The sequence below is a fragment of the Curcuma longa genome, chromosome 2 (genome assembly GCF_044706935.1).
Source record: "Curcuma longa cultivar G26 ecotype Majalengka, Jawa Barat chromosome 2, ITB_CL_G26_1.1, whole genome shotgun sequence".
Taxonomy (NCBI): Eukaryota; Viridiplantae; Streptophyta; class Magnoliopsida; order Zingiberales; family Zingiberaceae; genus Curcuma; species Curcuma longa.
Window position 1 is genome coordinate 11,153,315 of NC_133862.1, and position 25,457 is coordinate 11,178,771.

Here is a 25,457-nt window from a genome sequence, read left to right on the forward strand (position 1 = left end):
CTGCAAGGGGAAGTTCCTTCGGTGGGTTTGAACGGGTGAGATCAAAAGAGAGAACCTGATTAACGGTTCTGTAAGCTACTCGAAAGACTTCCTATGCAATCAACCGTTCTTTTAATTAAAAAATGATTTGATCCTAATAAAATAATCCAGTCATATTAGAAAATTGGGAAAGTTTCCATTTCGATCTTTAGTGCTTTCTTTGGAAAGGTAATTTCCCAATATTTTTAAAAAAAAAAAATTCAAACTGTAAATTTGGTAATAATTTTAAACTTTTGAGAGGTATTTTGATGCTTTTAAGTTTTAAAACTCTAGCTGATATTTAAAAATAAATAAATTTCAAAACTAAAATAAATTATCTTAAAATGTTTTGAATTAAACTTTCTAACATTATTTATAAGCATGCGTCCTGTGATAAAAACAATCACCAGTCTAAAATCCTAAATAAATTTAGTTAACAGTGTCATTATGGATAACTAGTTAAGATTAAATGGACATCAAATAGGATAAATGCAATTAATAGAATCAAAGGTAATACAAATTATTAATATTAAAATATGAATGTTTTAATTGGAAAGGTAAATATTTTTCTACAAAAGGTGAAATTCATCATTTCCAACGACCCCACATGATCGGCTACGATCAACTCCACGATTATTTATGAAAAGGTAAATCGAGAAACTACAATTAATCACGACGGAGGAAAATATTGCTCGACTTCGAACCCTTGTCCTCTTCTGTAAATCTATTCCATCGTAATCAACTCAGTTATACCCGGGACAAAAGATAAACATTTCAGACAATATATATACGTGGACCAAGATGGTAATGGCAGGATACATATAAAATATTCGCATCAATAAAATACAAGCCATTTGGAAAAAGAGTATAAATCAAGCTAAAAAGAATCATCTTCTGCACATCCTTGCTTCCGTTGAAAGAAAATTACAGACCAAACTGGTATAAATGCTCGTGTTTTTGTCCATTAGAAAAGGAAGAAAAGGCTGATCTTGTAGGATGAATTGATGGATTCCATAAATACAAAATTGAGCAAATGAATCTACCATGAGAAACTGGATCATTTACAACATTAACCACACACTATGATGGAAAAACCGGCAAAGGCATCTTTCATTTTGAATTGTCAGATGATGTTTCATGAACTTCCTTTCCGCCTGATTGAAATCTATGAATCTTCACAGTTTGACGAACAAAGTCCATGATTTGTATGTAGGATCAAAATGAACAATGCAAGCCAAACAATAGCATGAATTTCCCATTCATTTTCTAGGAAAACTTCAGCCGTGGTGTAAAAGAATCAAAATAGCAACCAACAAAATTGCAGACGAGTATTTCTGAAAGAATTTGGAAAAGCACTGATGCTTCCTCTGCATACACCAACTTAATGTATAAGTATCACAATTAACAGCCCAAAAGTAGATTAAAACAGTTAACCATCGCTTAAATCGTCAAGTGAAAAATGAACCTTGGCTGGAAGTCAAGTGATAAGTTACAATTATGAATGTGTATTTAGTTTAAATGGATATGTGGATCACGGCCAACAGTTTGTCAACAAATGCACTAGAGTTCCAAGTCCTAGATATGTATCACTTGTAAGATGGATGGCAATCTCATATTACAATTACCGAGCACAAAATTAACTCTGGTAAAGTAGATAATTCAGACAATTTAACCTAACCACGTTCATGTTTAATATAGGTGATGAACTCATGATCTGGATTTACTACTTTCCAATATAGTTATTGCCTTGGTACATTTCTTTCTCAAGAAAAAAAAGGGACAAGGTTCTACCTTTGAATAGGTAGAACATTTTGTAAGGAATGGCAGAGAAAACTTGTTACATTTGAAACCAAGGAACAAAAGGCATAAATAAGAAATAATAACTTTGGCTATAGAATTAGCAAGGAAATAAAGATATGCAGCATTAAAGGTTGCTGAGTTCGGTTTGTGTAGTAGTATCTCACCTGCTTAAAATATGGGTGCATCAGGTGTTGCGAATCAAGTTTCATCGTATGGAAGTTCCATGTCATCAAGGATGACATATTTTGCTGCTCCATTAGGACTTGAAGAAACAACATCTTCATTTTCTCTCAGCTGACCATTCATTTTTTCATATCTGAGAAACGACAGTAGTCATAGATTAATTCTTGATCATCATAAATTAAAATGTGACGAGCCAGGATGCCAACCTAAGACTGCAATGATGTCTTAATAAGACTGCAGTCACTGGATGAGTACATTACGTGACTTTGGTAGGTTCTTTTAGGAAACATGAAATGGGAGGAACCATATGGTTCATTTAGTATTTGTTAAACCCTTTCGGTAAAGGAATTACATGTAGTAGATGTTTCAAATCACTTCAGCAAACATAACAGAATTAGCTTTCTGCTGACCTGTAACTAAGTTGACATTACAATCAAAATTTGATTATAATGTTTATTTTCTTGATTTGACAACCAAATTTAACATTAATATTTTTTAACATGAGATTTTCTACCTTAAGCAGGAACATCTGTCTCTATCTATCCATTGTTTTTCCCTAGGGTTATATCCTTCAATTTACTCCTAGATATACCCAGATTACAGATGGCAACCATCACACATTGGCATTACGACTAATTTCTAAAGTCCGCGGCAAGTGTTAAAATGAGCTTCCATAAGAACTTTCCTGAATCAACCATTTTGAATTGCCACTCGCCATTGAAAGACCAGGGTATGATTGTAGTCAAATTACTTGATGAAGTTGAGTTTTGGTGGACAAGAATGATGCTAAAGAAACTAAGCTTCCAGCTAATGATCATAATGACTTTTAGATTTGCAGTAAGCTTCATGGACTAAAATAAGCAAGAGATAAACAGAGATCAAAGTTTCCATCGACTATAAACAAGATGACTTACTTGTACCAGTTGAATAAACTGACACCGACAATGATTATAAGAAGTCCAACTCCCTTTAACAAAGTAAACTGGTCATGAAAGTAAAACACTGCAACCTGGATGGTCAACACAATCAAATAAATAAATCTAAATTCTTTTGCAAACACTCACATTACTAGTATAAAGTCAGAAAAGCTAAAACATTATGTAAAAAACTCAAATGAGAATCTGCTTCAAAAGTACTACAATAAAAAAGTTTTAGTGAGTTAAAGGAACAGATGAAATCATGAAAACATTAACTAGCAAAGAAAGCCTCAAAACCAAGGATAAATGCCTGAGAGATATAGGCACTTGAGTAACTAAATATAGAAATTAACAAACTTCTTAACGACATGAATTTTTGGATTAAATTTCAAGGTATTGAAGAAATATGTCTTTGTTGACTGAAACTTTGGAATGAGTTTTTGCAAGCAGGATGACTTCCAGGACTATTCTCGATGATTACTTTAAAATAGCCAGATACATGAACAGAGACTGTAATAAGCATAAAAAATGAGATACAATTCTTCTATTTGACACATGATCAGCACATAGCAACTTTCAATCATTGGTTGCATTAACTACATCTTTTTTAATCTGGGAAAAGCATGATTCATTTCTTTATCCAACTTTCTTGTAGAAATAAGTTGTACACAGGCTGGATTAGTAGCTGGGTTTCAGAAATTGCTGATCATTATGTCACTTTGACTCAGAGAAAAAAGACAAAAAAATGGTACGAACATTATATACAGGACAATAACTTGGGCTCATTCAACATTTGTATTCTATGAGTTCACATTCTAAAAGATATTTCAAATGAGAACCCAGTCAAATAATATTTGCTACTGTTATTCATACTTCTCACAAGTTATTTTATGAAGATTAGCATAATGGACAATTTGACAATATTTATTAATCTTTGAGTCTACACCAAAGGGGAGATAAGAAGAAAAATTAATAAATTCCAAATTGTAATTAGAAAAAAAATAAAGAAAAGAATATGGTAATATACCAAAGTGAATCACAAACTTGATCAATTTAACAAAAAAGAATATAAAGTCCTCACCACAATAGTAACAGCTTCCTTCACAACGCCAGCTATGGATACAGTTACAGCACTGGTTGCTGAAATGAGAATATATTCAGTCAATACCTGAAATTTACAAAGTTTAAATGTCCTTAACTTAGTTTGTAAAATGTATATGTGAGAGCAGATACATGAATCATAGCTGAGAAAAGACGTAACAACAATAAGAGATATTCTGGTTAAGCAAGAAATATTAACTCATCTGCCATCACATACCATAAAAAATGCCAATGCTCCTCCAGTAAGCATCAAGACACAGCTCCAGAAAACATGCCATGAGTTATCAAAGTAAACATTTGTGTCAAAATCATGCCAGGGATCCATCATGAGGGAGAGTATTAAAGTTACTACTGCCATAGCAGGAGTAACATAACTCATCAAAGTAATTGGATTCTTTAAGCCTAAGTCAAATCAAAACAACAATATGAAACTTTGTTAGTCTAAGCAAACTTTTTCCAATATAACAACTCTATCACCACATAGCATTGCCACTAACATGTCTAAAAAGACAATCATCACAATCAACAGTCTGATACTCTGATGTGATGAACAAGGAGCCAAACAGTGGTGTTTGTGTCTCAATAAACCAGGACAGATAGCAAGTTACTATGTTATGGTAGTTGCATTTTGCATTGTTCTAGTAGTTAATTCTTGGAAGGCCAGTAAAAGAGGTGGGACAGACAACTTACCGTAGGATTCTTTCTTCATGATTAGTTGAGAATTGACATGAAAAAAAAAGTGATACATATTAGAACAATGAAAAAGAAATTGCATCTAACTTGTGGAATTAAAATTATTAACAACTACAAAACAATATAAATGAAAAAACTGAGATACTTCAGAGTCAAATATGTACTAACCTGCAAAAGAATTTGAGTCATGGACCAGCGAAAGCCACTCATAACAGCAGCAAACATAACAAATATAAATCCCCAGAACTGAAACTCAGTCTCCTTGGCAACTGATGGCAATTATACTAGTTAATCACATCATAGAGCTCAAGGATATTAACTGAAAATATAATTTTTTACATTATATTGTGTAGCAACTAGATTAGCAACCACCCAACGAGCAAACAGGGATGGAAGGGACAACCTACCATCCTTATAAATATAAAAATAAAGGAAATGCTATGGCATGAAAAAATAGATCTGAAGCTTGTCGGATGATTGGCTTAAGTAACTCCATCATAGAAAATTCTCAGGTTTTGCAAGCCCAAAAAATAATCCAAGTATCCAGCCAAACAAGGTTAAATCTGCAAAATGAAAAATATTTTCAACCTTGGATGGAAGGTTGCTTGAGAGACACAGGACAAGATAGATAGTTCTGCAATGGAGTTCTTGAATCAGTTGGAGCATTTAGGATCAATGGAACAATGGATTTACAATTAGTGATAAAAGCAGGGATGAAGATTTCATGAAGCATGTATTTGGGACTCATCATATGAAGTTGGCATGCGTTGTTTGGAGTTATCTTAGGAAGAATGTAGTGGACATCAACAATCCAGGGCCACTTAGCTTCCTTGAAATACTGGTTAGGTGTTCATGCTAGATAAACTGACAGAAAAATACTTAACCTTAGCCCTAGCCTCATATTGAGAAACAAGGTTAACAAACTTCCATGACCTAACACTCATTCTTTTTATGTAGATTTAATTTCTAGACATTTTGGGGCAGTAACCTAGTGTGTAACCTGTTTCAAATCTAGAGAATATTATTAGTTCAACAACAATTAAATGTCCCGTTCCTGAACATTCCTTCTATCCAACATATCAAACTTTGATATGACAAGATTTGATGTGAATATATTTAGTATCAAGAGTTTCAGAGAAAACATCAACCATCCATGTAGACTGACAGTATGAAATTTCTATTATGCAGCATAAATTTTCAGGCAATCCTTCAGCAAATAAAACCGAAGAATAGCAAACCACTTAATTACCATTTTTGGAATATTCATATAATTGTGATTTTTGCAAGAAAAATGTCAAAATGATTAACGTTGACTTAGCAAATTGTCATTGCTACCTTTGGTGAACTTGGAGAAAAAGAAAAACAATGGCAATGTCTTTTGAAATCAGCATTTAAAGAAAGCAAACATTTTAAAGTAGTCAATCAATTGTACGTCAAAGAAAAAGAATATAATTCTGTGCTATATTCCTGTATCTGGTCTTGAAGCTGAAACTATATAACTGTAAGATCTTAAAATTATCCAAATCAACATTCCAAAAATACAATCCCTAGAGTCACTTCCAATAACATGACCAATGATTTAATTTCAATAAAAAAACTGCAGCTGAAACATGAATGCTGTTGCATTACAGAAATTAAAAACCTTTCCAGAAGTTATCCTTTTGATCGCAACAACAGAGGGAAGGAATAAATGAGTTGAAATTGACTAAAATTTTTTCTAATTAGATTACTTTTAAATGTTTATGAAGTATATTCAGCATAACATGGTGTTGCATTCTGCAGATGGAGAACTTTCCAAACTAAAAAGCAGCTGCTAATAACATGTCAGCATTAGTCCTAGCTGCTAATTCTCAGATGCTTAACTGTAGATGTTCATCGGAGCTTATGAATTAACAGTTTTGACCTAAGAAATTAATCATTGGTTAGTTTGAAAATATCTTCTTGTGTTTTACATAATTATTTGGATAGTTTGCACTCTTTACTTCAATAAGGTGATCCATTAGGCAAATTCTGACCAAACTAGGCAATTTCACAGGGCTATTAACATAACAATTTAAGAAATGTTCTTCCGAGGTAGAAGAATGCTTTGTAATTATCATGTTTTGGCATAGACCTCATGGTTACATAATGTCTTCCCATTGATGCAGTTAAAAGAAACTTTTGAAAAAATGATAGTTATATAAATTAATTTTAATCATACCTGTTAACAGAATTCCAAAGGATATGATTATTATGATTAACAGAAGCTTTATACTAGGAGTCTCCAACCTAAAGTAAAAAAATAATAATAATTAATATTTAGAAGCATATCGAGCATGTGGAGAAGAAAGTGATAAAGGGGCATAAATGCTTTCTTTTTATAGGTTAATGAAAACCAGGAAGCCTTGCTGCTCGACTAGACTAGACGAAAACACTGAGCCATGGCATTAAGCAAATAAAATCCTAATAACCCGTCAATGTAAAACATTAAGGAGTATAACATTAAGTAGTAGATTACAGAGTATTAGTATCAGTTCACAGAAACAATAATATAGTGAGACATAGTAGCATAAAAGTTAATACTTAGTTTAATGTTAGGTTTCACTACGAAACAAATAATTAATGAGGAAACAATAAAAAAAAGGCAGCTGATACAACTTCTATCTTTTTTTCAATGCTAATCATAATGTTTTTCTTCTTATCTGCTGATGGTGCTTGTGTACCTAATACCTTGAAAACATCACCATAGTTAATGCACTCACTAAAAATGGTGGCATTGCAGACCACTTGTCTACTGATTGCAGTCAATTATTGAAAAGGAATGGCAGGATCTTATGCATGAATAAATATTTGAAATGTAATTTTCTGAGCAATGTTGCCAGAGGCAATTTGATTCTATGAGCAAGTAAATTTTTTCTATTTTATTAAAGAAAGAAAGGAGGAAGATTACACACCATAACCTATAAAGTATGTACAAGGAGATAAGAGAGTGAAATGAAAGAAACAGTAGACTAATTCATATAATATAATAATGGCTCAAAGCAATTTATAAGCAACAATCTAAAAGAGAGATAATTGGTAAGCAACAATTTATATGCAATTTAACCAGAGAAATAAATTATCATGGCAGACGAAATCATTGTTGGTAAGAAATCACTATATACATGCTAAATTGTTTATGTTATCCAATAAAGTGGAGATTGAAACAATGAAATTGGTTATGTGTAGACTCAGCAGATTAAAATGAGAGAAAATTAGCAGCACCCAAAATATAATGTAACCACTTGATGACTACATATACACAAAACCCTTCGTAGTACATATTGCCAACATATATTAGATATTGTTTGACATATACGCTACTGACAAGAGACAAAGTACAATAAGATTGAAAAAATCTATGTAAAATGGAGATTAATATAATTATCAAAAAGTGTTTGTCTATCTAAACCTACTAGCAAGGTTGTGAAGATTGAGATTGTACATAGGGAACAACGAGGTGTTCATGATTTTGAATCATACAATGATAGGATTGCAAGATGTTACAGTTAATATATTTTTTAAAAATTGTATTGACATTTATACATATATATCTGAAATATTAGTACTAATTTCAAATGATAGTCAAAATGCAAGTAGCAATTTCTACAAGGTGGAGCAAAAAAGGGATTCTTTTACTTAAAGAGTTAAAATGGACTTTCATATGATTAAAGCAATGAATGATAAGTTTTGAAACTTTTACAGTGAAAGCATTTTCCATCAAGTGAAGGTTGTCAGGATCAAGGTCCAACTTAGTAATAATGAGAGAACATGGACCCAAATCATAGGCCTATAAGATCACAACCCAATTCTTATCTTTCTTAATATATAAATTGTTTTGGCTATTTTTGTCATGCCCCATTTAGATGAGAAAATTAACCCATTGGCCTATCAAACCAATCACTAGCCAAAATGTTTGAGCCTAGGTTAATAGCAACTCACTCATCTAAGCATATATGGTTTCTTTATTAGCCCACGACTAACCATTAAGACAAACCTAGGATGTCAAAAATCTTCCCTACTCAAGGAATGGATCTTGTTAAGGCTCAAATCTAACACATAGTCAATGATAATCAATAGGTATGCGAAGCCAAATGGTTGTTACACCATCTTGTAAGCAACCTTCTCTGACACTTCACTATGTCTAGGATTAGCCACTAATACAAACTATCATAACCCCTATGAGACAATTGAAATGTGTCATGTTGCAACCACCATTAGGCCTTATATGAAACTGATTAGGATGATTTTGTGATAAGTTGGAACTTGGACCTTGATAGAGATGTGAAGCCTTAACTAACAACCATTGTGAACACCCTAATTTAGTCCCACCCGGTGAATTGCAGGTTCATAAAGAAGTTTTATAAACTTAAATGAGTGGTATTAGGGACGGAGCCCCCCCCCCCCCCCCCCCCCCCCCCCCCCCCCCCCCTCCTCTTCTTAATTTTGTAGTGCAAGAGGTGTAGGAATATAGAAATAGGGGCAAATGAGGGACGACGACACGGCCGCCCCCTCCCTTAACATAAACACACATTTTCACCCTCTCAATATCAAAAATAGGGGGTGAACGGAGGGGGGGGGGGGGGGGGGGTAAACACACATTTTTCGCCCCTTCAATATGAAAATCTTGGCTCCATCCCTGAGTGGTACATTAGTAACTTGGCCATAAGTACTTTAAGTTAGGGGTTGGTCATGATAAGTGTTGGGGTCACCGCAATGTATGTATGGTTCAAGCATAAACTAACTAAAGTTGGTGGACCAATAAGGGGCTAACTCGATAAGGGTGGGAGGTGATCAATCCAAGATATGCGACCTCTCAAAAAGCTCCTCGCTTTGGAGTCAGATTCACCATCGAATATAATATGAGATGTTGGCTAAAGTGAATTGTACCTCAATGTTGCTGAATACATGGTGTTTATAAATTTGGAGAGCAGGATTCTAAGATCCATAAGGTTTAAATCAGAAACTGGCTTACCATGCTTGCTAACAACATTTAATACTTAATTTTGGCTGTCCATGCTCTCTAGTTTAAAAATAATTTCTAACAAGAAATATTTGGAGCTTAGAGTCCTATACAAGATATTGAGTTGAACTTTTAGGACTGGAATAGAAAGTTGCATAATGATTTGCTGAATCTGCCAAAAGACTCAAAATTTGATCATTGGAAACAAAGTCACCCAGAGAAAAAGCCTAAGATTTGTTATCTAGATGTTCTTTCCTTTTTTTACATATATTATTTCTTACTCATTCGGGAGCGTTGTTGGTTACCAGGAGAGTAATTAACCTTTGGAGTAATTTGAGAACTAATACCTCATATGCGTGTACCCTGTAAATTCACTTCCATTTTGCTTTTTGGACTAAATTAATGGTTCATTATTTAACTTGACAAAAAACTTTGGTTTCTTAACTAGGAAGTCATAGATTGTTAGAAACTAATATTAAGATTCTTTTTCAAGAAAATGCATTTCATATGCACCATTGTTAATAAAAGAATAGGAGAAAGGGACATAAAAAATCAAACTATTGTGACAATACAAAAAATTACCTAAATGCAAAAGCAAAAAGGAGAAGAAATATTGGAGAGGCAGATTTACACTGCATGAAATGACAAATAAAGGCAAAAAGTCAGATGGTCATGTTGCCTGTATGAAAAACCAAGAAGTAACTAGTTTCTACTAAAAGCTACAAACCATTGTAGCAAATGTCACTGATATGAAAACAAGAGAAACATTGCTCAAGTTTATGTCCAGAGCAGTTCCAAGAGCTGTTGGCACAACTGCAAAAAAAAAGGAGTTAGTGCCTGTGTGGTTTAGTGCATGGAATTACTGGGAAAACATGTATGAATTGTGCCCCTTCAAACATACAAGGTAATACATAACATATTCTATAAAGCCAAGTGTCTGATGGGCCAAATAAAAGATCTAGTTGTAGCTTAGGTTATAATATTCTTGTAATGTGAAGTTACGAATATCATACACAACTATTAAAACTGTAGTAACTGGGTTACACTGATAGTGAATATCAATATTGCAAGGAAGCGAAAGTTAAATCATAAAATTTCAAAATAATAATAATAATAATAATAATTTACATAAATGCAAAGTTGGATGAAAATATATAGACATGTCTTCTCCTGGATGCATATATAAAGTACTATTATCAATGATATAACAGGAATTTAAGTTGCATTAGCTGATGTGGACATAAGATGACCAGGTAGGGAAATCAAAAATGATAAAGGGTCCTACTCAAGAGTCAGAAAATGACTATGAGCTTGACATGTGAATTGAGGCTAATAATAAACTACTAACATATGCCAAGGTGCATGCAGCTTCACATCTGCCAGCTAGCCTGCCTAATCAGGTAATGTACACTGCTTCAAATACTATTAATACCTATCCCATGAACTGCCAAAGGGTTTAAAGTTTTGGACTAGAGAACCAACACTTCTACATTATTCCTTAGCATAGCAGTTCAGCAAGAAGAAGAGCACCCAGGCCAAGCTCAGTGGCCACATCCAGAAACCTCACCTACCTCTAAGCCTAGAATTCTCAGCTTGATCTTAATCTCCTTTGACTTGAATCTCACTTTAAACACATCAGCTGTCCCAATCAAATATATAACAGAGAAAGGAAAGAATGGCGTTCAATTGAATCAAACAAACAAAAAAGGAGGTTAAAAATCTTAAGCTTCACTTCAAACATCAAAGGCCTTGTAAGTCACTGACATGGGTCAAGAGAAACATCAAATTTTATTTGAACAACTACATTTTAACAATTTATAATATCATAGTATACTGTATAATTTGACAACAAAACATGGTTGTAACTTTTAACCAATTATGTGCATACACATTATGCATACTTGATCTCACACCATGTTAATAGTAGTCTTGACTCAGTTAATTTGGAGCATAACAGTATTTAATTGATTAACCTTTCCCAAATGTCATGGTGGCAGTTACTACAAGAGAAGAATTATATATTCCTTATAGACATAAAAGGAAAATATGTTTGTTGTTATAAGCATCCTGTGGTTAAGGTGAATGTTGGGCTATGACTCGAGCATATGAGCAGAAGATAAGAGTCGTAGAGATGAGAATATTAACGTGGATGTGCAGACATACAAGGATGGACAGGATAAGAATTGAGAATATTAGAGAGAAAGTCGGAGTTGCATGGAAAACTCAAAAAAATATGTTTAAGATGGTACAGACATGTACTTAGACAGCTAAAAAATATTCCAGTTAAGCGATGTGAAACTATGACAAATATACACATTAAATGAGGAAGAGAAAGACCAAGAAAGACTTGGTTAGCAATAACAAAATATGATGAAATTTATTTAAATATAGATGATGATATAGTAAGGGATAAAATCTAATGGCATAAAAGGATCCATATAGTTGACCTCATCTAGTGAGATAAGGCTTGGTTGTTATTGTTGTTGTTATAAGCATCATGTGGTTGTCTGTCAAGTATTTTAAATTGTCACTTTTATATCTCACTTTGCCTACTTTAAATATTTCTCCTATTTACCTTGTTCACTAACAATAGCAATAAACCTAAGCACACCTAGAATTTTACAATCAACTTTATGTGGCTTTTTTCCAATATTTTTTTGGTCTTTTACCCCAAAGTGTCAACCACATTGGATTTGAAATAATCTCCATTTGGGGTGAGAGCAACATGGTTAAACCTCTCCAATAGTGTCGTTATATGGATTCAAACCTTGACCTCAGTCGGAAAGCTCTCTTTTAGCTCGCTTACCACTAGACTAATCAACTTTTGGTGCCTTGTTCCAACTTTTTTTTAACTACAAATCCAAAAATACATGAATCCGGTCAAATTTATTTTGTAAATGAATATCGAGTTGTTCTTTTTTAGGGGCACGAACTTTAGTCAATTCTAAGTGTTAACTGAGAATGTCACTAGAACCATAACATTCCATCTTCGCATCCACCTAAATATTTGAAAGCTTGTTCATAACTGCCCTTTAAATGCACTAGTTAGAGCTTTCCGTCATTCCAATCAGCGCAAATGGTTAATAAATTTCATTTCCATATAAGTAGTTGATGGCCACATTATATTCCATATAGTAACTCATTTTGTTGGTTAGTAACATGATTGGGTATCACGCTGCCCAGCACGGTAGGTCCGCATTACAAAAAACTTGTTTGAGGATTTTCTCAAAATTCTATGGGTGAGGGCTATTCAAGAGAGAGACTACAAGGTTTCACCATGGGAACTGTGCTAGAATCTTGACGATACTTTGGGTTACATGTAGACCACAAAGGATATGAGAGATTATTTGTTATGTGCTTGTATTTGTCAGCTTGTTTTGAGGAGATTGTTTTCATATGCACGTAAAACAATAGGTGCATTGATTCTATTATGGAAGACGAAGACTCTACCACTTGATTTCAAGGTGAGGGTAATTTTTTACATTGTAGGCTCACTAGTTTGATTTACAAAGGGTGGTTTAAGGCAGTGGATTCAAAAATTTCCCTATCAATGGTATTTTGGTAGTACAGATACTAAAAGGCAGTATTAGAATGAGCTCAACATCAATAATTTTGCCTCCATATCAATTATTTTCTTCCACGAGACATCAAAGTTCAACTTCCTTTTTTGTTTGAAAAAGACCCAACAAATATAACTTATTAAAGAGGAAATTGTTGTTATTTCAACTATACCTTATAATCTTGCTTTAATAAATTGTTCACAACAATGGATTGATTAGTACCATGGTTTACATTTCTCAAGCCTTCATTTCCACATTGTCAATTGGCATGATCTGATGAAAAATTAATTAAATGGTGAAGATATTCAATCCATATTTCTGCTCTAGATGCCATCCCTACATTATCATTATCAGCCTCAAAATCCTGTGAGTGATAAGAAACAAATTATGAGATTAACCTTTATAATCCATTGTGAGTTTGTTTATTTCTAGGAAACTAGTGATCCAACCTTGATTCACTTGCCTCCTGTAAACATTTCAATTACCAGTTCCACAACAAGGGGCGTTTAGTACTAAAACAGATTTTGTTCATGATGATTTAAGAGTAGGGTATTTATCAAGAAGCAGTGGTCTTGCACCATTCTTGTTATGCTGACCAATTTGCTGAATATCCTGGCACAGAATGATGTCTGACTCCAAATTTGGGGGGTATCTAGGACATTGACAAATATCACTTTCTCCTAAGACCATTTTTTCCCTCAGTATGAAGGATGAGATTAAGATGTAAAACCAATAACAACCATCATTACAAGAAATCCAGGCTACTCAGGTAGTCAAAATGATCTGTCGTAGGGAGGAAATCAGGTAGTGGCAACCAACAACTTTCCGGTCTTCATCAAAATCCTATATTTACTGGCAAGTTTACTCATTTTAAATTTAAGCTGCTGGAATAGAACTATTACCAACAATTTTTATGATTTTTCTATGTTCGTTCACATAGAAGGAACCACAAATTACGTATGTCAAATTTTCCCCATGTTTTGAAATTCTGCACGGGTTTTTTTGGCCAAATAAAAGACGTCTCACATGAGAGATTTTCAATATAGATCCAAATCATTGAGTAACATAACATTAATTATACTTTGCTCCTCAATAAAAAAGAACCTGGCAACACCCTTAGAACACTAAAAATGTTATCAAGGAACTGGCCTTTTGAAGTATACATATCTGGATGCATATTCTAAGTCAGATTGCACCCTTAAATTCCATGTTAACCCACAAAATCATTGACACGTCATATTCTAGATTGAAGTTCTTAAGATGGTTGCTTGCATATATGACGGCAGTGGGCATAAATACTGCTTCAGTTGCAAATTAAAATACGAATAAGAGACTACTGTAAAAACAGTTACCTTTGCTGAAGTAATCCTTCCATGTCATTGTAGCTCCGACATCACCTCCCCTGGACTGTATGCACACAACGATCTTCGATAAAACAGCTTGCAGTGTGAAATGAAAGGTATTCATCAATAACGGCGCTGGAAATTTCCCTAATTTATCCCCTAAAAGTGTCTTATTGTATCTATACCATCAGGAAAAGAGAGAGAGAGAAAAGAACAAACGATAATTAGCGGTCGAAATAAGTTATGTCAAGAATTAAGAGAGAGAATAAATTGAAGCGCCTAGAAACTTACAATGTCAGGCAAGTACTGAACGTATACCAGACCGAGATATAAAACAATGTCTTTAACACAACGAGCGTGGAAACAGAGCTCTCTGCCGCCCTTTCTAATTCTTCGAGCTTCAGCATCGACTGGCTGGCATGGAGTCCATTCTGCACGTCGAAAGGAACGTACCTTTTGCCATTGGCGAACCCCTCCACCACATCAATAACAGCGCTCCTCTGGCGAACGTAAGGAGATACCTGCCTCAACGGCTGGCCCACGGAGTCTCTGTCCAACCCCTCCCCAGATATTATCAACGGCACAGCAACATCCTCTGCCTCTTCCGATGCGCCGTCATCACACGATCCCTCTACCGAAGAGCTGGGGGCCCGCTCCTCGTTCCCGCTCTGCCCCCCATCCACCTTCGCACCGCCTGCTTCGGCCACCCTCTCCATCACATGACCGCTACCGCCCATCCTGGATCGCTCGATCTCGGATCAGACCAGCATTCCGCTCCCCTTCGAAACTCCTCGGATCCAGGAAATCGGGGGCGGGCATGAAACGGCGCCGATGAGATCGGTCATGAGGAGTCGAAGAGGAAGAATTGTTCGAGGGGAGGCGAGGCTGGATCTGGATCCAGCAATCTTCGAGGGGCGAGGAAGACTCGGATCGGAAGAAGAAGAGGAGGCGTGACGACAACGTTGGTTCCGTTTGGGCGTCGCGATCGCGACGAGGAGAGGGAAATAAGAAGGCAGCGTCGACGGGGAGATGCTCGTTTCCTTGACGCGTTTGTTGAAGTGTCGTTTAGAATTGTCTGGTCAAAATGTATAAAATATATATAATAATATAAAAATATGATAAAAAATATAAATAGGTAAATTAAATTTCATTCGTGAAAAATAAATCAGTTCACTAATTTTAAAATTGATTAATACATCCTTTTAAATTGGCTTCGTAATAATTAATTCTTTTTTTTTGAAAATAAATGTTTTGTTTTATGATTGTCTTCAAAGACATACTAACTTCGATTAAACCGTATGACCGAGTAATATGCTAAAACTATATCACCGATTACTAAAAAAAGGAACGGTTTCCGAGATTGTTCGTCCCTACCAAAACAGGTACAATTCCATTAAGCATCTCTCCCGTATCCATTTGGCGTAGGAAAGGCGGGAAACGGAGCCCTCGGCGCGGGAATTTCGTCTTCGTCTCCCTTTGGTGACCGCGTCCTACATCCTAGGTCTCAGTTTAGGGCTTTCGTTGCCCGAACGCGATGACGGCTGCCGGAACCCTAGATCTCTTCCCACAGGTCCAGGCGCTCGTCCTCGACAAGCTTCAAGTGGTAATTCGATGAGCAAACTGCAGCACTTTCTGTTTTTCTTCTTATCGTGGCGGTGTCTTGATTTAATGCACACGCGATACGAAGAGGCCCGTTGCATCTCTCTGAATCGTTAATAAATGGAGCACGATTTTTTTTTCCAGTGTTTTGTGTTAATTATTCTCTTTTTCCTGGCTTGTCACCTCACTTGCATTTTACAAATAAAATGGAAATACTGGTCCTTTGATGGATGAAAAATCTGACGACTTCGTTGTAACTTTTGATTCATCATGGTTTCTCAGGTTTCCTACAAGTGGCTTAGTCGCAACTTCTCGGTGTCATCAAATGATGCAAAGAGGTATTTGATTCACTAATGTAATATTGGTAGGGCCTTGTTATGATATAGTTAACTGACCGTGTTAGATTCGTTTAGGTTGCTTCAAGAGTTTGTGGAAAAGCATTGTGATGAGTTGGAGGTGATATACACAGTGTCTGGATGGTCGAAGAATGACCCTCAAACCTATTGTGTAAAACTAGCTTCAAAGAATAAACTGCAAGGTTACTTATTATATATGTTGTATGTTTTATTCTTCTTTGTTGCATCTATAACGGTTTCTTGCATGCCTGTTTATGATAGTTTTTTATATGAAAACTTAATGCATAGCCTTGTTTCTTTTACATTATTTAATTATTTTTTGTCTTCTTTTCAAATATGCAGCCACTTCATGAGAAATTTCTCTTTGGATAAAATTATTCCATTCGTTGAGATGTATAACATTTGTAAGGGCTTATTTGTTTACCCCTTGAAAGTCTTTTGCTAATAATATGTTTTAGAATATATAACAAATTATTAAATACTTAAAATATCTATATTTTCCATGAACATGAAAATTGATTATCTACTTACAAGTATACATTTCATGTTTGTGCAAATGATTAACAAGTGAATATTGATTGTAGTAGAACATTTGCAAATTTCTTATGTATATGAAATGAAACTTAAAGGGTCAAATAACAAATATCAATGATAAAATAGGGATATCCATTTAAGGTTTATCTCTTTGATAAAATATCTGTATGTGGTATGCTACATTACTTTGTTCTTTAGTTTGAGTAATTTATAAGTGTATTCTTATTAACATCTTATCATAACTGATCATCATTGTCAGGTTATTTCATTGGTCATCTGAGACTAAACAATTAGCATTGCTTTAGCATTATTGAACTTTCAAATAGAATGTCTAAATTGATAAGGCTGCATAAAACAAATTGTCTTATATTTATTTATTTGTATTCAGTTTTTCCAGTGATACCATGAATTTTCAACTCATGTGTTTTTGTCACTTTTGTTCTATTTCTGAAATTTTGATGTGCACTATCCTTAGACTCAGTCAGTCTGGAGATGAACCTTGTATCCTATACAGTTGGATACAATTGGATAGGTTGCCTTTTCTATGTCAAGACAAATAAGTGATATCTAGGTTAGCCTTTTTTGAGTCATTTCTTTTACCTATATTCTTCATAAATATCTAATGTTCTCTAAGTGTGGCTGTTCATCAATTTTATCAATATAAGGTTATTTGAAGAAAGTGATTGTCGATAATAACAAATGGGACCAATAAGAAAGGAATAAATCATTTAGGCATCTTATGTATGATATTTGCTTATTATGTTTCTTGTACATTTTTTGTTGGCAGCTAATTTTAACTTTGGAGCTCTAAAAAATGTTTTCTCTTTCCTTAGAAGACAAATCTCTTTTACTTTCTGATGTCTAAGATAAATTCTTTTCACATCATAAATATCACATTTATAGTATCCAAAGAATAGAATTGTTGAAAAAGATATTGGTATTATCTTAATTTAAATGATATTTACCTAGGAAAACAATGAGCAAGCTCTCTTCAACAACTTGATAGCATTATTTTTAGTAAGAAGATAAATAATTTTCTAAGCATATGATGAAAAAAATCAAACAATCATTACATTAATACTGATTTTCTGCTTTTATAGTGTCTATTGCTAGTATTTTTTATCTGATTGATGATGTCAAGTCATTCTAAGAGGAAGTTTTTCATTTGATGCAGACATGAAACATATATTTGAAGATAATTACTCAGTTCAGATGTACAGTGTCCAAGCATGCATTCCTAATGATCTCGCAGTTATATGGAATGCTGAATTTGTGCAGTCAGAAGAACTCTTTAGTCAGCCCTCAACTGAAGAGAACTGCTTGAGAGACAACAGGTAGGGCAATCTTTTTTGTCTGCTTTTGTAGATGTGTATTTGTTATGCTTGCTTTGTGATTTCATGTATTTTCTATAGGCTTACCCATCTATATATGTATGTAATATTGCACTTTGTCATCCACATCCTTGGTGCAATTTCTTCTTTGTAGGTTCAGTGCCATTTCAAACCAGGCTGTCAAACGCACCATTGACAGAAATTATGTTGCTGCTGCTGCACCACGGCCCAAGAATGGTATGGGAGAGTCGAAAACTACCAGTTTTATGAAAGTCCAGTCTGTTCAACCTCCCCAACATGGTATGTCTGAGAAGTCCAGTATTAGAAATGTAATGCAGGCTGCTACAGTGTCAAGTGGTCAAAATGAGATAACTACGCTAGATGCATCCACCAAGGCTACTGAGCCTGATATTGTTAAAGAGGCTATTCATGGTGGTAAGTCTAGCAAAAATAAATGTCAAAATGAGAAGGGTTCATCAGGGACTACTGGATCACTTGCTAGTCTGTGGACCAATGCTTCAACAAAATCAAAGACTGCTGCTGCTGCTGCTGCTGCTGCTACTGAAATCACCATTAATGCCCCTAATGCCGCTGGTATGTGTTGAATTCCTTTTATGTTTTTTGTTAGTCTATTTCTATTTAGACTTCCAATCTAGTTTATAATTGCATGTTCATGTTTCAATCTCGTTTTTCCATTTCTTCAATGCAATTAGCTACTGCTGAAGCTCAAATTTGTGCACAAGAAGCCCTGGATGCTGCTAGCAGTGAAGATGAGGCCAATACAACAATTTTCAGGCGAGACACAAATGGATCAAGTGGACGAAAGAGAAGGGTTGTTTTAGATACCTCAGATGATGATGATGATGAAGATGAAAATGTTGTTAGTCTTGCACCTCCAGATCTACCTAAAAGCAAGCATGTTGCAGGTTCCTTTCCTACAAACAGGAGCGTTTTGGAGGCAAGAAAATCAAACACTGAAGAGCTGAAGGGGGAGGTATTGAAGGACACACAAGACATCATGGAAAAGAAAGAACCTTTGCCATTATCAAATGATGATAAAAGTGGAAGCATAACTGCAGGAGGAATTTCCTTAAAACCAAAGATCAATTGCCATATTCAAGAAGAAGCTGACTGTAATAAGAAGGATGAGCCCCTTCAGTCCCCTTCCAGTTCGCCCAAAAGAAGAAAAGTGCTTAAAACTCGAATTGATGATCGAGGGAGAGAAGGTATCCTACCAATTTTTGCTTCTTTATTTTGACTTGTTTGTAAAATGTTTGCTAGATGGCAGAGGTAGAATAGTTTAGTTGTGCTAGTATTTAAACATAGAATGCAAAATTAATGTTCCTTGGAAAGTCATAGGCGCTGGATCCTATTTTGGTTCTGGAAAATGCAACAATGTGATTAAAGGTTCATTCATCCAGAAAGATACTAAGACAGACTGATAAGCCACATGCTACAGAAAGACATTTGAACTTTATCATTAAACTGGACGATGATTACAAAGTTGTTCACTTAGGTTATATTAGCCATTAGTTTCGGCAATGATTTCAAGTAAAACGTACTACAGACTGCAGTGCTGATCTAATTTTTGGAATGAAGGCTTTTTCTAGTGAACAGCTGGGAGATGAGGTTTTCTTATTTTCCAGTTCTGTTCCTTATCAATATTACAATTTTTCGTTAAATTGTGCATTACTTACCAATCACTTGTTTTGTAAAACAATTGTTTATATGGTTCAGTCTTCGTTCATTCTATAAAATGTCATGAAGATGTGATTATAATTTTTCATTAGTTTTCTGATTATTTCTTCTACTTCTGCATTTCTGCAACGTGGTCGTTTTCTAATTCTGATGCTTGTCAACAATGATACAGTCACTGAGGTTGTTTGGGAGGGAGAAACTCTAGATAATAAAAAATCAGACAAGGATATATCCACAGGTGATGCTGCAAACAGGTAGCTCATTAACCCTTTATTTTTGGTTCCTACATCTGTGTTTTTAGCTTCATTCAGAAGGAAAGTGTTTCCTATCAAATTAGGATCAAGCAACCTTGATTATTTTATCATGCATGACCTATAAGAAGAAAACGTTGATGTAAGATTGTATGTCTTAAAGAGCACTTAAGCTGGTGATGCTGGTCTTCTTTCCCGGCATGAATAATCTCATTGGTTTGGATTTGGATGATTGTTTTAAGATTTGTTAGATATAACTGAATTGTTTATTATCTTATTTTGTTTATGTTGGTTATAACCTTTGTTACTTGGACTTGGCATATACACAAGCCACTCCCATGTTGACACAAACTAAAGAGGTACGAGTATGGAAAAAGAGTTTGAGCAACCTATGCATTATCTTACAACATTTTTTTGTTGAAACTTCTCTAATATTTTCTTTGAGGTTGGACACTGTTAGTAATGTTCTTCCTCATCTGTTCATTATAGGCGAGCATGGGGAAGTAATAAGGCCTATTTAATTTTCATTGTGCTGATTTAGCTGTTATTCTTAATATTTTACTTTTGGTATATTAGTTCCTCTTCATCTGGAGTTGGCTTAATAATAAAATAATGGTTTTTTTATGCAGACCACCTGTGGTTAACAAAGCACAGGCACCAGGAAAGGTTGGTCCAACTCATCCTGGGGGCAAAAATGCCAGCAAGAAATCTGGGAAAGGCGGTCCGAAAGATGCTAAGCAAGGAAATATTCTGTCATTCTTCAAGAGGGTTTAGGTCCATCCTTTTTTAGGTGAGTATTTCAGCAAACTCTGATGTCCTTTGTGGATGTGATTGGTATTTGCTCACGTATCCTAGTATGGTGGCAGCATTGGTGGATAGAAAGCTACGTGCCTATTGTAGTTCAAGTGAAAAATTTCTGTTATTGTAGGCATAACCATTGTTTTAAAAAGTGGCTTAGGCTGTTGCCTATGCATTTTTGGCAAAGAGTCACTTAGCCTAACCCTTTTAAAAAATAATACTCATTGTCTAAATCTTGCTTTCAGTATGCTCTTCATAAGAGTGCATGATCCATTTTTTCCTAATGTCAGAATAGCATAACTTGTATTTGTAGTTCTATTAATGTTGCTCTTCATCAGAGTGGACGATCCAATTTTTTTGGTAATGTCGATTCACACAACTACTGTTTGTGTTTAGAGTTTTATCTGCTTAAAATTTTGACAGATTTTCCATTTTCAATATGATATTTATTTTAGTTGACCACTTCACCTAGATGAGAGAGCAACCCCAAAATGATTGCAAATCTTGAGGGAAGTTTTGTATAAAAAGGAGTCAATATGAAATTTTATCCGATATAAAATACAAATGAGTGACATGCACACAGTTATCTTTTTCATGAATGAATATGCTATTGTTATATAGAAAATGCAACTTAAATCAACTAATGATCTATACTATAATTTATTTAAATAGTGTGCTGGTCTGAAATTCTTAATAATGTCCTCTATAAGTTTGTTGAAACACTAATAATCCACATGGAACTTAACCATCTGTAAGGTACTTAATAGTCCCAACTCTGGTAAACATAACCATTTATAAACATGAATATTTTTGTTCTGACAATCTTATTTTCAGTAAATAGTTGGTATGCTCTAAGTCAAAGTAATGTTTTCACATCATTGAATTTTTGGTATCCAGCATCAACACGACGCTGTGATGTGAATGAAGTGGGAAAGTTCATTTATTTTTTACCATGCAGCTTTTTATCCTTGCTGCTGATAGGATATCATGTTAGGTGATTTCAATTGCATTTTTGCTTTTGAATTATATTATCAAAACACAAAGAAGGAAATTGAAGGATCCAGGAAAGCTTATACCCATGTCCTAGATTATCTTTACACTGACGATTAATCTCTTGCATATTTTGGTACTCAAGTGCTAGAAATGCAGATTGAAGATTGCAGTTTCTTATATTACAGGAATTGTTCCAACAAAAGCAGTATGAAAAGTTCATCTTCATCTTTGATGAATTTGGGAAGGCAAGTTTCATCATGTTACCAAAAACTTTGTAGCACTTGATTGTGTAGAGAGTTGGATCCCCAATTGCGGTTCACTTGTAAAACGATGGTATGATACGCAAATCTAGATTTTGGAATAGCTTATACAGCAGCTTCTTTCATTACCTAGCAGTTGTGATTTAGTTAAAGCACAGCTTCTTTTATTACCTAGCAGTACTGATTTTGGAAATTGATTCTGTTTCAAGAAATTGGAATTTAAGTCCTGTTGTAGCACGCTTGGCCTGAAATACTGGCTATTGCTTAACATCCATCTCACTTGTTTTGCCTGTCGAAAGGAGGAAGTCGACATCAATTTTGGTGCAGAAAGAAAGGCGACTTGCTGTTCCATCAATAGCTGAGTCATGATAAGGTATTCAGAATTTCCTTTTGACGCAACATTTACAATGAAGCAAAGGTGGCACAATCGAGAAGGAAGAGCAAAGAAATTCCCACACGCTTGGTTACAAACGTGAAAAACTTTTACCTGTCCACGTTGCCTGCCTCACTAACCCTCTAATTCCACAGCTCTTATCAGTTCATGCGATTGACAAGTGAGGCATGGAAAGGTAGGAGGGGAGTTTCGGATGGAAAATGATGATGATGGTGGTTTCTTCTTGCCATTTCCAACCAGATCACAAAGTCAAATAGACTTATCTTAATCAACTGTAGATTAATCATACTTTCTTGCTCCTGGCCATTTAGTTTTACTTTAGCATCAGTATGATAGTGACTTTAGCCTATCTGTTTACCTCTTCATCTACCTTTGCAAGGGCAGAACTTATCAAGTTGAATAGAATAGAATGCAAGTGATCGCAACACATGCATGAACAAGAAGAAGCATAAGAGAATTGTGAGGGGAAGTTTGGCTAAACTTGAGTGGTTTGGTGCATCAGATTAGCACTTTTAACTTTTAATTATATTTTTAAGCACGGGATGTCAAGCAGGTCTTCGGGCAACAAACACCTCAACTAATTCAGTCGACAAGACATGCTTTTGCTGACTGATGAGCATTAGAGTCGTCACTCTTATTTGGCAAGAATGATTAGTTCAATATTTATCTCTTCTTTAGTAAAAAGGTAGAATTCATTATTTTAATGATCTTACACGATTGATCTTACAATTATTTATGTAAAAGTAAATTAAGAAATTATAATTGACCACTATATGTTAAGAAATAAGAAGAATACTTTGATATCATTTGTGGAATACTTTATTTCTCGAGAAATAAAGATACAAAAGCAAATAAATTTACATATTAATTTTATTTTGATAAAAACACGACGACTCTTTGTCGCTTCCGCGCATGTACTTCACTGACATGACATGATAAAATGTCAAAAGCGATGCCGCATTTCCAATAGAAGTCGATAAACCTCATAAAGTGATTAAATTTTAATTTTGCTTTAAAAAGATTATACTACATTAAAAATTCCTTAAATCGTACATAAATCAATTTATATATACACATTAAAATTTATACATGAATCTTGAGAAAGATTTGTGCCATTCCATTAGAAGAAACGCTGGAATCATACGTGATGCCATGCTGATGCTAATATAATATATATAAATAGTTAACAAATTAAAACACTGTTTTCTGTTGGCAATGGCAAAAGCAAAGGATCGTCTTTGATATTCACCACTCTCGACTCCCTCCCTTCCTTGTATTTAAACCTCTTTCACAGCACCGGCTACGTCCATGATATCACAGACACGGTCATGACATGGCCGCCATCTTCCTTCGTCACTCCCCGGACCTCCGCCTTAAGCTGGAGGCGTTCCTCCTCCTCTTCCTCCTCCTAGGCACCTCGGACGTGTCCTCCACCCGCCCGCGCTCGGCTGCCTCCCTCTCGCCCCAAGAAGCTACTCCGCAGCTGCACGCTCAGCCGCTAATCGTGGCCGAGGCGGCGGCCGACGCCTTCCATGTGTTCGTCAGGAATAAGCGCGTCCCGCCGTCGGGCCCCAGCAACAGAGGCCACAGCGCGCCGCGCCGCCATCTGCTGTACCTGTGAAGGCCAAGCCACCGGAAGCAGCTGGCTAATCAATATCATCGATCGGCCGCCTCCAATAAAATAAAAAACAAGAATGTGCATGCCTTCCTGTGTCGTCGTCTCTGCTTGGGGCAGAGTTTTGTCGTTCGATCGGTGTATACATTGAGTTTTGAACAACCAATGCATTCTTCAGCCGCCATTGCTTCGATCAGTTCGTCGATCGTGATTTTCTTAAATGCCAACGAGAATTAATTAAATCCAGAAATCTCTCTGCTGATATGTGATGTGAGGGTTCAAATCCTCGTAAACTAGAAACCGTTGTGCTGAGAAATGTTTAAGATCTTACTGTGTGATGAGTAAAACAAGAAAATTTAAAACTCTGAATAGTATCAGTGAAATGAAGAACTACATTTCTCAACTATGTAAGATCGATTATGCTGAGCTACAATTCAGTCACTTAAGATCTGCTACATGACCAACAATCTCATTTTACTAAAGATTCGTTAATAACCCTTTTCACCACACTCGATCCTTTGGGCAGACACGCTTGTCCCTTGCACAGAACTCAGATCAAACCGCAGTCGTGTAAAGAAACTCGCGAACTGTTCTTGTTGCAGAGTCAGAGCCTTGAGCCAACACCCAATTCCTGCACAAACTTTCTTTCTCGATTCATTTATCTTCTTCTTTTGTGTGTGTGTGTGTTTGTTTGTAGTTTGTCAAATCTAAATAATTATCTGTCGTCCGACATGGCGCCGCTTTTGTCCCCCGGTTGTGGCCTCCAATCATCATTGTCGGACGCCATTAAATGGCCGTAGATTTAAACTTTCTAAAAGACATCTCGAAGTTTAACCATTTTAAAAACACCTCAAGTTTCATTACAAACTTGAATTGTTGAAGTGTCTTCAAAAAGTAACTAAATATCAGGGCTCGGTCTGAAAATTCCTTATCAACAAGGAGTAGGAATTATGGGACATCGAGGTGCAACATAAAAGATATCAATGGGGATGAGGATTATTGAGGAGGGGTTTGAAATGGCGAGAGGTGTGG

General features: G+C 35.3%; 2 protein-coding genes across 4 annotated transcripts; one reads left to right on the forward strand and one right to left on the reverse strand.

Annotated features, from left to right (window-relative positions):
• Window positions 1-926: 926 nt before the first annotated feature.
• LOC141820829 (putative sugar phosphate/phosphate translocator At1g06470) lies at window positions 927-15,590 on the reverse strand. Its single transcript, XM_074708186.1, has 12 exons — window positions 14,888-15,590; window positions 14,606-14,775; window positions 10,421-10,506; window positions 10,276-10,325; window positions 6,913-6,980; window positions 4,881-4,981; window positions 4,710-4,722; window positions 4,237-4,421; window positions 4,000-4,086; window positions 2,916-3,010; window positions 1,983-2,134; window positions 927-1,385 (listed from the first exon to the last, which is right to left on the reverse strand). The coding sequence occupies exons 1-11, from the start codon at window positions 15,331-15,333 to the stop codon at window positions 2,017-2,019; spliced, it is 1,419 nt and encodes a 472-aa protein (XP_074564287.1). The 5' UTR covers window positions 15,334-15,590; the 3' UTR covers window positions 927-1,385; window positions 1,983-2,016.
• Window positions 15,591-15,961: 371 nt separating this feature from the next.
• Window positions 15,962-22,794, forward strand: LOC141821764 (uncharacterized). Of its 3 annotated transcripts, XR_012601219.1 has the most exons (10): window positions 15,962-16,199; window positions 16,478-16,533; window positions 16,609-16,733; window positions 18,260-18,419; window positions 18,571-19,010; window positions 19,130-19,642; window positions 20,287-20,368; window positions 20,995-21,155; window positions 22,342-22,489; window positions 22,716-22,794. XR_012601219.1 is itself a non-coding variant. In XM_074709122.1 (9 exons), exons 1-8 carry the CDS (start codon window positions 16,131-16,133, stop codon window positions 21,137-21,139), a joined length of 1,590 nt encoding a protein of 529 aa, XP_074565223.1. In that variant the 5' UTR covers window positions 15,962-16,130; the 3' UTR covers window positions 21,140-21,155; window positions 22,342-22,579. The 3 variants fall into 3 exon arrangements, 2 of the variants coding, with proteins under 2 accessions (XP_074565223.1, XP_074565224.1); XM_074709122.1 differs by lacking the exon at window positions 22,716-22,794 and having other exon boundaries at window positions 22,342-22,579; XM_074709123.1 differs by lacking the exons at window positions 22,342-22,489; window positions 22,716-22,794 and having other exon boundaries at window positions 20,995-21,407.
• Window positions 22,795-25,457: the final 2,663 nt, after the last annotated feature.

Excerpts from the sequence above, each read along its gene's own strand:
- LOC141820829 (XM_074708186.1), bottom strand. The coding sequence starts at position 15,333 with ATGGGCGGTAGCGGTCATGTGATGGAGAGGGTGGCCGAAGCAGGCGGT. Across the intron at positions 14,776-14,887 it reads TTCAGTACTTGCCTGACATT|ATACAATAAGACACTTTTAG; the intron begins GTAAGTTTCTAG and ends CTGATGGTATAG. Across the intron at positions 3,011-3,999 it reads AGGAAGCTGTTACTATTGTG|GTTGCAGTGTTTTACTTTCA; the intron begins GTGAGGACTTTA and ends TTGACCATCCAG.
- LOC141821764 (XM_074709122.1), top strand. The coding sequence starts at position 16,131 with ATGACGGCTGCCGGAACCCTAGATCTCTTCCCACAGGTCCAGGCGCTC. Across the intron at positions 16,534-16,608 it reads TCATCAAATGATGCAAAGAG|GTTGCTTCAAGAGTTTGTGG; the intron begins GTATTTGATTCA and ends AGATTCGTTTAG. Across the intron at positions 16,734-18,259 it reads TTCAAAGAATAAACTGCAAG|ACATGAAACATATATTTGAA; the intron begins GTTACTTATTAT and ends CATTTGATGCAG.